We start from the raw sequence: 17,461 nt of genomic DNA on the forward strand, positions 1-17,461 counted from the left end.
ATTTGAGGGGCACCACTGCACTTCTGGTTTACAGAACCCTATCAGTGTTCTTCTTCACCATTGACACTGAACTTTATAGGCAGACAAAGCCAAGGATTATCAATCTAATTCCTGCTCCTGCTCATCCTGCCCTTACAGTGCATCTTTTCTAAAAAAGACATAATAAAATATTCTTTAAACCTTATTTTAAAAAAAGAAGAAGAAAGAAAATGCTTTCTCTTTAACACTCATGTTCTACTCAGTTTGGAAAAAGCAGGCCTCCAGAGGTCAAAGAGGTCACCTAAAGCTGCCTCAGATATAGGAAGTAGTTTTCAAGGACCTCATCCCTTACATCTTATTCCTTTGCTGGTTGAATAATCAGTAATTCAAGAGTTAACCTTGCATTTAAAAAATATTTACCCTAATCTTCATAAATGGGGGTAATTAAAAAAAATGAGGATGGTATCTGGTAAAGAATATTGAATTGGGTGTCAGTAGACCTTGAATTCTAGTCCTAGCTTTGATATTAACTCCCTTTATGGTCTTGGGCACTTAGTCATTCTTGGCCTCATTTTTCTCTGTAATATGAGAAATATCTCTTAAGGCCTCATTCAGCTCTAACGTGCTATAATATAATACTTCTGATCTGGATGATTAGCAATGAATTATATGCTAATTGTTTTAGGTAACCCTTCTCACAAATCCTGGACCCAGACTCCAACAAGCAATAAGTGCAACTTCCAAACTCTCAAGTCAGACTTTTTAAGGTTTCTCTTCTCCTTTATTTCATCTCGCCCACATACCCTAGGGACTCCTTCCTTTCCAAGTCTATTAAATAATCCCTCCCCTTCGGAAGAAGGAACCATGTCTTATGTTCCTTTGTAGCATTTAGTAATCACTCATTAAGTGTATTTTTGAACAACTTACCAAGTACAGAATCTAGTTCCTCTAACTCATTTATGTTTGTAGAAGCAGAGCACCTTTACCAACAGTTAGACCAGGAAACAGCTCCTCAAATCTATGCACCATTGATTGGATTAGGAGGAAAAAAGTCAAAGCTCTGGTTTTTCCAGGAGCAATGTGTGAATGTGAGAGTTGGACTATAAGAAAAAGCTGAGTGCTGCAAAATCAACACTTTCAAATTGTAATGCTGGAGAAGACTTTTGAGGGTCCCTTAGACAGGAAGGAGGTCAAATTGGTCAATATTTAAAGGGGTTAATCCAGGCTGTTCACTGGAAGGTTAAAACACTGAAGCTGAAGCTTAAGCTTAAAAACTTTGGCCATCTAATGAAGGAGAAGATGAGATTAGTTAGAAAAGCCCCTGATATTGGGAAAGATTGATGGCAAAAGGAAAAGGGGATAGCAGAGGATGAGAGGGATAGTATCATAGAAACAATGAATGTGAACGTCGACAGACTTTGAGATAAAGGGGCCTGGCATGCTATGGTCCCTAGGGTCACAAAGAGTCAGACACAACTAAACAACAGCAACAACAATACCATAACTACCTTTTTTTTTTTTAAAGAAGCCAGTCCTCTCGTGGTTTTTACTTGTTATTGCTTTAAGAAGCAGAGGCCTTGTTGCTCTCTCTAAACTTACCTAAATCATGTAGTCATGGGCTGTTATATCTAAAAGAGAAGTAATTTGAGCCAACCCCCTCATTTGACAAATAATTCATTAGGACTTTATTTAGGAGCTACCTATGTGTAAGCCCAAGAGATTCCATATGAATGAGTCTGGAAACACATCATGTATCTCATTCTGGCTCTTCTTTGACTAGGCTCCTTGTTGAGTGCCTTACTGTTCTCCTTGAAGTTCTCTTACTTTCTCACTTGAATTTAATTCTTCTTGAGAGAAGTACACCTACCTGAAGCTGTTCTTCCACCTTGATATCCTATTCTATACCTTCCCAGTGAGGGGAACACTCTGGGTAAAGATATAGGTGTTAGTGTCTCAAGAGAGAGAAGTCTCTATAGAGATGTGAATTTGAAAATTTTGAAACTGTTCTTTCTTTTTCTGATGATTTCCTGAAAAAAATAAAATAACAAAGCAGGATGAGTAACATTTTTACCCCAAACTTTTCTGGGTTTTACCTTAACTGGCCTACCCATCTCTGTTTTGAATGTTTATGAACAAATTAAGTTATATATAACATGTTTTTTAATTATCATTTTCTGTGTATTTGTTACTCTCCAAAAATCCATTTTCCTCTACCAAAAAGAGTTTTCTTCAGGGCTTCAAAATTTAAGTGGAGGCTAGGGGAAAAAGAAACAAATTTCCTACAGTAGATAAAATCACTTGAAAATACTTTGGGAGCTGCCAGTTAACTAAAGCATTAATCTTGAGGAGCAGCAGAATCCAAGAATGTTTATACAATGAAGGCTGGAGGCAAAAGGGTAGAATCAGGGAACAGATAGGGATCTTCCTGCATGAGAGCGATTATAGCCAAGAAATCCAGCTTCCTTTGGTCTGTAGCAATTGTGGAGCTGCCCTTTCAGACACTTCCAAATCTTCAGACTTTTGCGGGAAATTATCTGAAAAAATCAAAACAGGCCAGAGTTTTAACATCTTGGACATAGATGTGAATGGGCTCTGTCAGGTTGAATCAGATCCTTGGGTCAGTGGTAAAACCCTCTTCAATCTTGAAATCTGTTCCTTTTTTACAAGTGTGAGAGAGAGACTAAATAGAAACTCTATAGTCTTCTTTACTCAATGGCCTTTTATTGAGAAAAATAACCCCATGATTCGTCGTGTCATTTGCAGAAGACTCGAAGCTAAGAGGAATAGTGTTGTCACATTGTGGGACAAAGTCAGGATCCGAAAAGATCTTGAGAGACTCTTGAGCCAAATCTAATAAAATAAAATGTATTAAGGATAAATGTAAAATCCTACACTGTAGTTTAAAAAATCAACTGTGCTGAGTACAAAGTGGAGAAGTTGGGGGTGGTGTGATGGCTAGGCAATAATTCTTAGGGAAAAAAATCTCTGAACACTGAAATTATAATTACCAAACTTGGGCCTGGAAAAGAATGAGAAAATTCACCTCTCTCCTTTCATTGAAGTGGTAGAAGGTTATAGATATGAAAGTCTGCATATACTGTCAGTTGTGTTAATTTTCTTGAACTGATTTTTTTTCCGTTTTCTTTTTTAATCTTTGTTACAAGAGATTTTTACTAAATAGAATAGGGACAAGGGATTTATTTGGAAACAAATGTGATAGAAAAACAAAAAAATCATTAAAAATAAGATAACTTTTTAAAAAAATCTCAGGTTTTAATAGAGTACATACTCAACCAGTATGACATGGCAGTTTAAAAAGCCAAACTTATCGTAGGCTGCATTAATAGAAGCTTGGCGAACATCACATATAAATGTTAGATTTTTTTTTTGATGTATTGATCAATATTGCTGAATTTTTTTCTCATTCTTTTAAAAAATTATTATAAAGGATAGCTTTCTGGGAAAGAATATGGAAAAAGATATAGAGAGAAATCTAGTTGATGAAAAAATAAAATACCAATAAAAATACATTTTACCAACAAAAAATACAATGTATAAGAAACACAATGTATAGGAAAAGGGAGATGATAGCCCCACTATACTCTGCCCTCATATGGAATATTGTGTTCGATTTTAGAGGCCACATTTGTGGAGGGAGCATTAACAATAGAGAGAATATTTAGAAGAGGGCACCCAGGACAGTGAGGAAACTGAAGACCAATCATATGAATATTAGTTGAAAGAATTATTAATATTGTTTAGCCTGGAAAGGGGAAGACATAGGAGACATGATAACTACCTTTAGTATTTGAAGAGCTATTTTATAGAAGAAGGATTAGATTTGTTCTTGGTCCCAGAAGGCAAAACTAAGAATAGTGGGGTAGAAACTGCAGAGAGGCAGATTTAGATTCAGCATAAGGAAAAACTTTCTAACTGAGGTTTCTGAAAGTGAAATTTGAGTACCAAAGCAGTTACTCAGTACCCTTTTAGTAGATGTTTTCAAGTAAAGGCTGATCATTTGTTGGGAATATTGTTAGAGGAAATTCATGTTCAGCTGAGTGAGTCTGTGATAAACTGAAGGACTTCCAAGAGTCATCCCTCTAACTTGGAGATTCTGTGATTATTTGATTCTCAGGTCAGGGCCTTCACAGATTATAAACCAAGATATAATGAATGGGACATGATGCAAGTATCCCTACCCTTTCCATCCATTCTTTCCTTCCTCGTTAAAGAACTGCAAATTGCAGAGGGTAGACATGCTTTGATCTGAGACAGACCACTGACTTTAAAGGCTGAAGACAGTTATAGGGATGATTCTGGTTAGCATCCCAGCCTTAAGGCCACCTTTACTAAGCAACAGCTGCTGCCTCTTGTCCAAATTGCCAAGATCTGTTGGAGACGTGGAATTGGGGGCAGAAATGAAAGATGAAGGTCACCAGAGAATCCAGGGATCTGATCTTTCATTGACCCAGCATCTATGGGCTTTGGCCATATACAGTAGCAAGAAGGGTCTCTTTATGGGGAGAAGGAACTATCTGTCAAGTAGTGTCTCTTCATGAACTCATTTCTCCCTCTACAGATCTCTCTGAGATTGAGCCCAATGTGTTCCTTCGACCATTCCTGGAAGTTATTCGCTCTGAAGACACTACTGGTCCCATCACTGGACTAGCACTTACCTCTGTCAACAAGTTTCTGTCATATTCACTCATAGGTAAGATCCTAGATCCTCTTTGGGCAATCAAACTCAATGACTCAAGCACCATCATGAGAAGCATTCTGTTCTGCCCTCTTCTCTCCTCCTTTCTCTCCCTCTCCCTCCCCCTCCTGGCCCTTTCCCGTTGTCTCCTTACATCCCTTTCTAAAAAGACTAAGTTATCATTCCTCAATACTACTGATTTACAGGGTAATGGGAGAAGTGGAGGGACTAGAACACTCAGACACTTGGCCCTTTGCTTTTACCTCCATAAGAGTTAAAAAAGCAAGATCCTTTCATTTATTTGTTTATTGGACTTATCCAAACCTTTGTTAGTAACTCTTTTTCCTCAAGGTGTCAGCTTCTTTTTCTCATGTCCTTATCCCATGCTCAGGTATTAAGTATCTAGGAAAAAAGAGGTATCTTCCTTTGTTTCCATATAGACAGATACTACAGGAAAAGACAGCTTATATACCTCAGCCAACTAGAAAGGAAAATGCTCTGAGGAGGAGAGTTAACAGAGATAAGGGACCCTGCTTCCCAAAAGTTGACTTTTGGAATCTTCCCTGAGGCTAAAATTACCCCCAAACACCCAGCTTCCTGAGTAAGATTGCTGGGCTACCTCCTGCTCCAGAAGCTTCAACTTCCCCTAAGTATACTAGTCCTTACCTCACACTTGGATCCCTTCTCCATAACAAATTGAGCCCAGGCAGCTCCTTCTTTGCCTTCAGCACCACCTGCAGGCTATTCTTCTGCACAGCCTCTGACTATCTGTTTATAACATCTCTCACTGACTTTCAATGATCTCTCTACCCTCTAAGCTTCCTTGGTCAGGAAGCTGTCTAAGAGTGTTTGTCAGGAAAGAGAGCCCATTCTAGCCTCTAGGACTTGTAGAAGTGGTTTCTTGTTATGCAAAGGAAGGATTTTGCTAAATATGGTTGTAATGGGGATAAGAGCAAGTGGAAATACAGAGTGCTAAGTGAGGGCAAGAATGGCAGTAGACATGAAGAAACAGGTTTTCCTTGGGATCCAATCTGAGTTTCATCCTTCTGCCATTCTAGCCCTGTGTGGGTTAGGGACAATGTAAGTAAAAGTGCAGGAAGGACTTGGGAAGACTAGGGGAAGCCCCAGTTGGCAGAATAGACCTCCCTACCTGCTCATGTGGGAACTCAAAAGGACTTTCATTTGGTCTGCAATTCCATAAGATACCCCTTATAACAGTTTTTGGGGTGGTCCTGGGTCCCAGTTACAGGATCAGCCTTTTGGTTGGTTCCACATATCTCCTAGGCCAAGATTTATACTGATGATTGCATGGCAGCTTAGTGAACCTCCTACTGTAATGCCAAAGCCTTTTCACTCTAACATGGCTTTTGGGAAAATTAATATTTTACTCAGGCTTGGGGGTCAAATGTTTCAAAGTCCTTAACAGGGGAGTTTTGCCAAGATAACCTATAAAGGAAATCAGTTTCCATCCACTGCCCCCCCCCCCCCCCGTTTCCCTTTCATACCTTATCAATTCCCTCTCCCTCCCCTCAGTAATCTGAGGGTGGGATGCAGGAGCACCAGTTCTGGAGTCAGGAAAACCTGCAGCCTTAGACACTTACTAGCTGTGTGACCCAAGACAAGTTGCTTAGTGTTTCTTCATCTGTAAAATGGGAATAATAATAGTATCTACCTCCCAAGATTGTTGTAAAGATCAAATGAAATAATAATTGTAAAGCATTTAGTACAGTACCTGGCACAAAATCAGCATCATATAAATGTTGGCTATCATTATTATTATTAAATACCTTTCTCAGGTCTATAACTTGACTGTTCCCTGTGCCTAGGAAGAGGGCTGTTGTACAAGGAATAAATAGCCATCAGTGAGGTTTTCTGGGAAGGATCCCAGGGCATAGAGGAAAGAAATTATCTAACAAAGGTCATCTACCCAGATTCCTGTTAGAAACCCTTCTCTCCTGTGGTTCAGAGTATGCATTTAGTTCTAGGTAGCAAAAAAATAGAGAAGCAACTTTTCCTACAAGTCCCTGCACCTTAGGGCCTCCTGTACTATTTTTCTAAAACCAGGCCTTGCACAAACACTAGATGCTTCATAAACATAATGATCTGAATTGCTGAGGAGTTCCTCCTGCTCTCTACTCATTCTTTTTTTTTTTTCTTTTGGAGGGCAATTGGCATTAAGTAACTTGCCCAAGGTTACACGGCTAGTTTGGGGGGGGGGGGGCGGGGGGAGTGTTAAGTGTCTGAGTCCAGAACCGAATTCAGGTCCTCCTGACTCTGGGGCCAACACTTTACTCACCGCGCCACCTAGCTGCCCCTCTCTACTCATTCTTACCATGTCCAACCTCACTCCTACCCCCACCAGCGTAATACTTATCATCTCCCTGCTGCTCTCAAGCCTTCCTTTCCCCTTTCAGGACCAAGAGCCAAGTCCTCCTAAGGGAAATTAGGGCAAGACCATGGAACTTGGCACCAGGGCAACACTTTGCCTTAATGGTGGCAATTTCCTTTACTTATTTCCCTATGTTTAGCATCTAAATGAAAAAGGAGCTGAAGGAAAGTCAAATATTATAGAACTGACTATCCCAGGTCTTGGTCTAGCTACTACTTTATCTTCTTATACTGAATAGAGCTAAGGGATCCTGCTCTCTCCCACCCCACTAATTAGCTACATCTTAATCTTGTTTTGTCTTTGTTCCATTCTAATACCTGTTTAGTTAATATGGCAATAGGAATCATACTTAGTGCAGTATTGTACTAAAGGAGATTGAAGCCAAAGCCAGAGGAAAGATTCTCAGAGCTGCTGTGTGGCACCAGATATGTGGCACCAGATTACTGGCAGCAGTTTCTGCCCAGGCCATCCTCCAACCCTCCCAGCCTCAGCTGTGCTTGGGCTTGAAGCTCCAGAAAGCCTGAGAAAAAGCTGTGTTGAAAGATGTAAAGGAAAAGGCTACAGACTTGGCATCCTTAACTTAGTCCTTACTCATTTCTTTTCCTGGGAAAGGCCCAAAACAGGAGTTCTGAGTTTCTTCTCATCCAGCCTTTACTAGCTAAAAGGAATAGTTCTATGTATTGAAGTTTGTTCATCCAGAGCACCTAATCCATGGAGCTAGTCATAGGTAGAAATTCCCAGAGGAAGCCAGACAAGAAAAACAAAGTTGGAATCCTAGAGGGATACAGCCCATAGCATAGGTGGCCATACTTTTGTCCTTTGCTTCACTCAATCTCTCCTTTTTTTGTGGAGCAGATCCCACTCATGAGGGCACAGCAGAAGGAATGGAGAACATGGCAGATGCTGTCACTCATGCTCGGTTTGTGGGCACAGACCCTGCCAGTGACGAGGTTGTCCTGATGAAAATCCTTCAGGTAAGTTGAGGAAGAGAGTAATTAGGCTAATGGCCAGGAGCTTGTGCCACCAGATCCAGTTACTCAAAACTGTGGGTGGGAGAGGGCTGTGTTTTGTCTCTGTAAGAGCTTAGTGAGCCACTTTATTTTCAAACAGGCAGCTCAGGTACCCAAAGTAAAAGCTTTTTTGAAGGAAAGCATTTAATAAATTGATTTCAAGTGCTGGAAGTCCTTGATACATTGTAGATCTGACAAGTCAGATCTCTGCTGCCCATCTGCTGAGCCCTGGAGAGGGCCACAAAGAAAACTCAGCTTCCTAATGGACTTAAAAGGTTATAAAACAGAGGAATTATTCCAGTGTAAGGTCCTTGGGATTCTAACAAAATAAAACCAGGGCTCTTTAGGCCTCAGTTTCCTCATCCATAAAATGAGATAATTGAACTAGATGATTCTAAGGTCCCTCTAAAATTATGATCCTATAATCTCTCAGGCCATACATATCCTGTGACCTCAGAGACAGGTTGTGTGAGAGCAGCTTCTGAGGCCTCAGGGCCTGCCCTTCCCAGCACATCTTACAATTGTCTTCTTTGAATGTCTTTTCCCCTTTCAGGTTCTCCGGACTCTGCTGCTGACCCCAGTAGGTGCCCATCTGACCAATGAATCTGTGTGTGAGATTATGCAGTCTTGCTTCCGAATCTGCTTTGAGATGAGGCTCAGTGGTAGGTGCATGCCAGCTGTTCCTTGTATCTGACTAGGTCCCCTGGTCAGTTCCACTGAAACTAATTAGTAATAGCTAACATTTATATAGCACTTTATGGTTTACAGAGTATTTTATATACGTCAGCTTGTCTCCCCACACCTTGGAGAGAACAAATGGTTTTCCATTTCATTTTTGGTATAGCTGAGGCCAATCAGAGGCCTCCTGCATTAGGCATTTGGCTTGACTAAATGCCTCAGGTTTTTCTGGATAAACAGAGAAAGGAGTCTGGATGAATTCCACTACCTTTTGCCAAGTCACTGGCCACCCTCAAGTTTTCTTTGCCTGCTGCTTGCCCCTCAGGTCTGCTGTGGGATGGAGGAGTATGGTTCAAGGTGGAGTAGAGGGTATCTGTGTCTCCCCAACCTTTTTTTTCCCATGACTCAGTGCTTCCACCTTGTGGCTGAGTGAAGGCATGACTGCAAGGCCTTCACTGGAGCTGGTTTTAATAAGTTTGGCGTAATCCTTGGTAAACAAGGTTTGGAGGGGAGTCTGCTCAGAGAAGCCTCCTGATAATAGCACAGCAAGTAATGACACCTGTGTTATTTGTTTTTGTCTGTGCAGAGTTATTGAGAAAATCCGCAGAGCACACTCTTGTCGACATGGTGCAGCTGCTCTTCACAAGGTAAACCTGCTCATGTTTGCCTCGGCTGGGCTGCCCTGGCCCCCTGAGCCTGCCTGCTTTTCCACAGACACTTCAGGGACCCAGCTAGCCTTACAGCCACATCAGATGCCACTTGAATTGATGTGGGGGCAGTTCTCTAAGCTTAGGGTTACAGAGAAAAGGGAGTGAAGAACTGGCCTGACTTACAAGGAAAGGGAGGGTTTTATTTAATCTGGACAGATGGAGATGATTCTGCTTCCCAGGCCAATGTCTGTTTCTATACAGGTAACAGCTGGGAAAGGCAGTCCATTGAGGAAAGTGAGCAGGAGAGAAGATAGTCTCCCAGATTTTGACCTGATTTCTAAGGGAAAGGGACAAGACATTTATCTCTAGGCTTCCCCAGGTCTCTGATTGTGACCCAGGAATCCCTGCAGAAGTGGACAGAACAATCTCCTTCCTACAGCTCTTCTTGGTTGTAACTTTGGGGGACTAAGGAGATTGCCTTTGTTCAATATATTCTTGGCCTTCCTAACTCAGTGGATAATAATGATTGGGCCTCCTGTGAAAGAAAGGCTCCTTATGTTTAGTCAAGGATAATTTATTAATTTCTAACTTGAGTATTCCCCCTTTTTCTTCCCATTGTGTTCTTAGGACCCTGGCATCTCACTGGGATGTGATATGTGACTCTCATGTCATCTCCCACATAACACCAGCCTCAGTCAGGTGGATTCTGGCATAAATTAGGTCAGGAAACAGAAGGACTTTTGAGCTCTAAAAGTATCACTCTTATGCTTAAGAAACTTCAGTGGCTATTCACTATTCTAGGATAAAATACAAACTTCTCTGTTTAGCCTTTAAGGCTTTCACAATGTCACTCAGCCTAGAACAAGTACTAGTCTGGTTCACATTATTATACCACAAACACTGTACATTTCAGCCAAAATGGCCTATTTGTTGTTCCCTGTATACAGCATTCCTTCCATTCCTGGCTACTGGGGCTTTGGCAAAGCCTGTTCCCCAAGTCCAGAATGTACTCCCTCCTCACCGCTTCTCTCAAGGCTTAGCTCAGGTGCACTTTCCTTTTTTTTTTTCACTTTCCTACATAATACCTTTCCTTATCCAGCCAGTTTATAAAGTCTTTCCTTATCCTACGGTTTTCCATGCCACCACACCTCCCTCCACCCCAAGAGAACACTGTGTACTTGCTTTGTATGTACAGTATTTTGTATTTAACTATTTATATACATGTAAGTTTCCTTACTCCACTCCCCATAGGGCAGGTGCCATTTTGTTTCTCTCTTTGTATCCCCAGTACCTAACACGGTGCCAGGCACATAGTACAATAAACACTTTTTTGAGTGAATGACTGAATGAATTAGTTTAGGGAGAAAAGAGTTTCTGAGCTCCATGACATTGAATCTCCTTGACTCCATGTCTTCATCATTTCTTTCTGGAAGTGTCTGTACTAAGCATATCCCAATCCCCAGGAAGTTCTCAGCTGTGCTGTTGTGGGAAAGGGGAGGGGGTGGTTATTATAGTCCTCAAAACCAAAAAAAATATGATATTAAAAATGGAGTGAGTTCATTTAGTCATTTTGCAGATGTGGGCACTAAGAAGTGCCCTGGGGAAGGGAAATAACTTGATTGAAGACACACAATGAATAATGACTAGAGACCCAGATGAAATTCTAGCTCAGACTTCCAGTCTAGTCATTTTGCCACTGTACCACATTACCTTCATTGATGGTAATATAATGATGGTAAGATTCACATCCGTTTGTGGCTAGGTTGAGTGGGGCAAAGGCCTGTGGAACCTCCAGTCTGCTCTTCTTCTGTCTTTTCTGGGGAACAGGGCAGGCTGTGGCCCAGTAAAACAGTGGATGCAAGCCAGCCTGCTTGCATTTGGGGGCATTTTTCACTTTACTAATCTATGTATTCCTTGGGGCTTTCTATCTTATAGGTTACCTCAGTTTAAAGAAGAACCGAAGAACTATGTAGGGACAAACATGAAGAAGGTAAGGCCTGGGACTTGACTCATGCCCTTACTTCTGCCTAGCTTTCCTTTCCCCTCATCAGTGCATCAGGTATTTTCTTGGAACAGCTTTATTCTGTAGAGAAATGCTTTTGTTTGGGAGGATCTGCTCAGAGTCTAAGAATAGCCGTCATGCACATTGAGGCTCTGAATGCCACTGGAAATACTTTGCTACCCCCAGATGCTTCTCCTTTCCCTGCTCTTCCTTTCTGACCCATTTTTATTCCCAGTACTGGCAAGGGCTTAAGACCTGGGGCTCTCCTTCCATAAACTAGGAAGGTGATCCCTTCAGAATCCTTTTGAAGATTTTGAAGGCCATGCTGGAATGGTGTGGGGCAGAAATGAAAATCACTAGTTCTCCATAAGGCTGAGTGCTTCTTGTCACATGAAGATGGATCTCACTATGTTGCTGGACTTATGCTCTCCCCTCTGGAAAGTTCAGAAGTACCTGGCCTGTCAGGAGTAGGCAGGTCATCAGACACCTGACCTTCTGCTACTTAGACCTGAGAAACTGGACTTCCCAGAACTTACTTACTCCAAGTCTCTAAAGGGCACACAAGAAAAATAAGGGCAACTCTCAGCCTCATGAGACTCGGCCTGTCAGGCCTGGACAGCAATGCCCATCTGTTTGGTACATGTCCCTCCCTGCCTGCAATACTGCCCTGGGTCCTGTTGCTGTGTCTCTGGGTTGATTTCACTTTGTTAAAACCGTGCATTTGCCTGTCTTTCACAGATTTCTCCATGTCTCCTCAACAAACTGGAACTAAGTAGTGGGGAACAGCCCAAAGCCTTGAACCAGTTAGAGAGGGTACTGCTCTTTAAGAACCTCAAGGTCTCTCTCTCTCCCTTTCCATCCCCTTCCTCTTCTTTTTTTGCAAGCATCACCTGGGTCCTAGTCCTTTTGTGTGAAACAAAACTTCCCCTTCCCTGGTAACACAGCACGGCTTGGGGAAGGTGCATGCGATCATTGCTTTGCAGTGTTGGGAATCTGCCTGGGGCAGGAGGAGAGCTAGTAGAGAAGGGAGTGGAATTGTGCACGGGCCTGAAGAAAGAGAGCTAGCCCTGCCATATCATCCCATCTTCCAAGGAGTCAAGCACTGACATCGCTGGGGAAGTGAGAAAGACCTCAACACAGAAACCTGTCCTCTTCTGCCTTTCTCTCTACCTTTCCTTTTCACTGTCATAGCTAACAAAGGAATCCTAGGCACCGTTCCCTGGTTACTTCTGTTGATTAGGCTGGGTTTGGAGGAGGTGGAGGAGTTAGCAGACTTTGAGCCACCTGGGGTGCCAACAAGAAGAGTTATTCTAGGATGTAGACTGCTGGGAAGTAATAGGGTGGTGCCAGGGTATACTGAGTGCCCCAGGCCACCTAGTATCCTAATGTCTTTAGATATTCACTCTGTCACTCAAGGTATAGGGTGTGGTGAAACCCTGGAGAATAATGTCCAAGTTTAAGAAATCTTGTCTTGTGCTTTCTTTTCCTGGGTTTCCTTGAGCCAGAGGGATAATGTCTCTATCCCTCAACTAAGAATTTTCCTGCTAGAGGTGAAGTACTTGAAGCTGTGAGGAACTGTGTGACTTTGGTGGGGTTAGCCTGGGCCACAAACCTATTTTCTCAGCATGCTGTTGTCTCTTGAATGCCAGCTGGTATGCTTGTCCAGTCTTTAGTGCCATCCCCCTCAACTGGCCAGACTTGGTATGTAGCTGTGGTTATTAACCTTGGGCCCTGCCCTTTTTCTCAAATATCACACTAACGTGTGGAAACACAGAGGTAAGCAGGTATGGTGATTTCAGATTCCCCAGCTCCCTCAGATCCTGAGGTGAATAGCATCACCACCACTGTCTTTGTATCTTCCCAAGATCTTCCCTGCTGCTACTAAAGGATTTCCTTTCTTTTTCTGCCCCAGAGCAGTCTGGTGAGAGGAAGACCTCTCTTTGCTAAGAATTAGCCTTATCACACTTTTGTTACTAGATTCCTAGAATCTTCCCTTAGCCCAGTTGTTTATTTCACCACTTAGATGTTATATATAACACTAAGTACCTCCCAACACCCACCACAGCTAGAACTCAGAGGGGCCTATAGAAATAGGTGGAGCTGCAGTCGTAGAGAGCCCAGAAGAAGGCAGTGCAGTGTAACTGATCTCACTGGGAGTGTGTCAGTGCAGTGGGAATTAAACTGCCTTGGGCCCCTGGCAAGATGAGAGTTTATTGAAAAGAAAGGAGATAGGCCAAAAAAGATTAGGCTGGGACCTGTTACTTTTAAGAAATTGATGGCAAATAGATTATTAGTTTTTTCTCAGCAAACCACACAGTTGGCAGCTTGTCAGTGGAGTTTACAGGACTTCATCTTCTTCCAGTAATCCTTGAGCTCTTTAGTATAGAAGTTTTGATGACTTCTCTGTGCAATCCTCTTGCTCCCATGGGGAAATCTCTTCTAATTTGGTTATTAACACCAGTTCTGGTGGAAAACTTCCTGGGACAGAAATCTCCCTACCTTACTGAGATGTTCAAGACCCTGAAGGTGTCTCTGATATAGACTGGAGGGTTTTAGGAGTCTCACTATCATGTTCCAGAGAACTGGGGGCTATTTCCTGAGGTTCTCTCATTTGGAGGACTATAGGTAGGGAACTGGATAATCTGTTGTTTCTCAGTCAGGCACATTAAGCAGCCTTTTGTCACCTGCTTCACAACCCTCTTAAAAAAGGAACTATAGGGGCGGCTAGGTGGCACAGTGATTAGAGCACTGGCCCAGCAGTCAGGAGGACCTGAGTTCACATTAGGCCTCAGACACTTAACACTTACTAGCCATGTGACCTTGGTCAAGTCACTTAACCCCAATTGCCCTGCCTTCCCCCATTCAAAAATAAAAAGCAAAAAAAAAAAAAAAAGGAACTATTTATACCTATAGAGAAGGATCATTTGCCCTGCCCAACTCAGGTGATAGGATCACAGATTTAGAGCTAAAAGAGACCTTAGACATCATCAGATTCACCCATCTCATTTTATAAATAAGAAATTGAGTACCAGTAAGGTTTAGTGATTTACCCAATATCACCTAATGATACATGCTCTCTCATTCCAAATCCAGTGTTCTTTCCATTATTCCATGCTTCTTCTGAGGTGTTCAAAGGCTTAGGGAAAGTAGAGAAACAAAATCTGATAAGAGTAAGGAAGGGACCCCTTAGACAAGGATAGCATTGTCTTTTCTTTTCAGCCCTTGAGAAATAGGAAAAAGTTTTCTCTCCAAATTAAGGGTCATATTGATAGACAGACCCCAGGGGAAAGGAACTGGAGGGCCAATCTGAGAAAGGTCAGTCAGAGAGTAAATCAGTTTGGGACTGCATTTTCAGAATGGGTACACTTTAAAATTATAAAAGTATCTGGTTTGGAGAAGAAATGGGCCTGGGTGGAATAAATGAGTTCATAGTATAAGAGAAAATTATTCAATCTAGAATCCATTACTAAGTACACCATGGCAGTCAATAGGCAGCAAGGCTCTGATAACAGCAGTGTAGCATATTGGGTGGCTAACAGTATGGAATGAGGTGTAGGGAAATAGATGGACTTGATTTTGGGAAATGCAAAACTGCACTGAAAGAGGCAAGGTAGGGTAAGACAGGAATGGTGAACTGGTGCACTTATTCAGCAAATAGCAACTGCATTGGGATTGGGAGAATTCCTGAGTAGTCACAGGGCACGGTCTCTGCTATAATGCTGTTCCATTTTTACAAAAAGGAGATTTCACTAGCCAATCTTATGCAAAAATCCAGGAAATAAGGAGGAACAGTTGCCTAGGACCAGAGATAGAGTGCTCTGAGAGAAACTCAAGTGAGAAGAGTAGGTTCACATCATTTGTACAAGAACTTTCCACCTCAGGATTCTCCCCAGGATTCAACAGGATAGTTGAGGGAGAAAAGTTCTTAAAGTTCTGGGCCATTGGGCCTGAAGAATGACTCCTGGCAAGGTGGTCACTACTAATGATTTCCTGACCCTTTGTGCATGCCCACTCCATTCAGGTCATTGTATGACCTGAAACAAACTTCTACTAGAAGACCTTGGTCCTGTTGTTGTCTAAGCCAGTCATTCCTAGGAGACCGTATAAGAAGTATCTGCACTGCTCTACCAAAGCCCATCCCCAGTGTTAGCAAATTTGTCTGACTTGACGGAGAGGTCAGGGAGTAGAGCTTGGGAATGCCCAAGTGCTAATGAAACTTCTGATAACCCAGCTCTATAGTCTCAAGCTGTGGTCCAGAAAAGGTTTGGGATGGGGAATTGGAGGCCCTTATTCTTCTGACTCCAGAGTTCTTCAGATTTAAGAATGGTTGCTGAGACTAGGCTGCCTCCTTCCAGGAGTCAACTACTAAGTTAGCCTATTAGGTGTGAGCAAATACATTTGGAAGAATAATCAGTTTGGAAGGATGAGAGTGTGATCCACTGATTTTGGTGGTTTTCATTTGGCCAATTGGTGGGTGGTACCAGGGAGAGGATGCTTTATGCTGCTTCCTGTGGTCAAATGGGGCTGCTCCTGACTGAAGTTTGAGGGGAGGGAGGGCTCTAGCAACTAAATCCTAGCTCAGATGACAATTCAATGGGGTATGATATTTACAGCTAAAAATGAGAGCCGGAGGCATGAGTGATTCATCCAAATGGAAAAAGCAGAAGAGATCTCCACGGCCTCCACGGCATGTCACCAAAGTCACAGAGTCACCCACTACCAATGGAACCACCCTATCCTCCAACTTTACAGGTAAATCTTCTTCTGGCTAAAACTATACCTTGAGGGGTGGCTAGATGGCACAGTGAATAGATTCCACTGGCCCTGGAATCAGGAGAACCTGAAATCCGGCTTCAGACACTTGACACAAAACTAGCCATGTGACCTTGGGCAAGTCATTTAACCCCAATTGTCCTGCCTTCTCCCTCTAAAAAGCAAAAAAAAAACCCTCCAAAACTATATCTTGGTCCCCGTTTTCTGGATTTCTCTTGAACAGGATAGTATTGGGTGATGGCTCCTATGAAGAAGACATCTTCTCTTTGATGAAGTGGGGGCTAGAGACATGAGACATGATAATAACCACGATCTATGTGCTGGGAACAGATGCATTCATTTTAATCAGATGGGGTATAAAATCTCTGAGCTCCTGTATGCTATACAGTTTGAACAGTGAACTCTAGTATTCTATGACCTTTCAGTAACTCCACAGTAGCTTTTGAGGTCTTTTGTTCCAAGGGAAACCCTGGACACCTGTTCTGGTAAGATAGTAAGTTTTCAAAAAGTATTGAGATCATAGCAGTACCACTGACAAATCTGTATCCCAACGAGATCATAAAAAATGGAAGGGGACCCACATGTACCCAAGAATATTTGTAGGAACTCTTTTTGTGATGGCAAAGAATTGGAAATTGAAGGGAATGGTTAAACAAGTTGTGGTATATGAATGTAAGGGAATGCTATTGTGCTGTATGAAATGATGAACAGGAAGATTTCAGAAAAACCTGGAAAGACTTATATGAACTGACGCTGAGTAAAGCCTCCAGGAGAACATTGTACACAGTAACAGCAACACTGTGTGATGACCAACTTTGATAGACTTAGCCCTTCTCAGCAGTGCAGTGATCTTCCTAAGACAATTCCAAATGACTCATGATAGAAAATGCTTTCCACATCCAGAGAAAGAACTATGGAGTCTGGGGGCAGCCAGGTGGCTCAGTGAGTAAGAGCGCCGGCCCCAGAGTCGGGAGACCTGGGATTGAATCCAGGCTTAGATACTTAGCACCACACCCAGAAATAACTGGCCATGTAACCTTCAGCAAGTTACTTAACCCCAATTGCTTTAAAAAAAAAAAAAAGGAACTATGGAGTCTGAATGCAGATTGAAGCATACTATTTTCTCTTTTTTCTTTCTTATGATTTTTCCATTTTGTTATGATTCTTCTTTCACAACATGACTAATGTGGAAATATGTTTAATATGATTGTACACATGTAACCTATATCAGATTGCTTGCTGTCTAAGGGAAGGAGGAATGGAGGGAGGGATAAAAAATTTGGA

At 42.2% G+C, this 17,461-nt stretch overlaps 1 protein-coding gene across 7 annotated transcripts in view; it reads left to right on the forward strand.

Moving 5' to 3' along the window:
* The window catches only part of GBF1 (golgi brefeldin A resistant guanine nucleotide exchange factor 1), a 141,100-nt gene that overhangs the window by 102,017 nt on the left and 21,622 nt on the right, over positions 1–17,461 (forward strand). For 4 of the 7 annotated variants that reach the window (XM_069098817.1, XM_069098819.1, XM_069098818.1 and 1 more), the window contains exons 4-10: positions 4,559–4,690; positions 7,920–8,038; positions 8,628–8,736; positions 9,339–9,399; positions 11,338–11,392; positions 12,143–12,241; positions 16,018–16,156. In XM_069098817.1, the coding sequence (XP_068954918.1) occupies positions 4,559–4,690; positions 7,920–8,038; positions 8,628–8,736; positions 9,339–9,399; positions 11,338–11,392; positions 12,143–12,241; positions 16,018–16,156 (714 nt within the window). The remainder of the gene's footprint in view (positions 1–4,558; positions 4,691–7,919; positions 8,039–8,627; positions 8,737–9,338; positions 9,400–11,337; positions 11,393–12,142; positions 12,242–16,017; positions 16,157–17,461) is intronic. The other 3 variants (XM_069098823.1, XM_069098824.1, XM_069098821.1) reach the window with 2 other exon arrangements.

This window comes from Petaurus breviceps, unplaced genomic scaffold, assembly GCF_028583685.1.
Source record: "Petaurus breviceps papuanus isolate PSGF00001 unplaced genomic scaffold, PetGlider_PUasm1.0 37, whole genome shotgun sequence".
Classification (NCBI taxonomy): domain Eukaryota; kingdom Metazoa; phylum Chordata; class Mammalia; order Diprotodontia; family Petauridae; genus Petaurus; species Petaurus breviceps.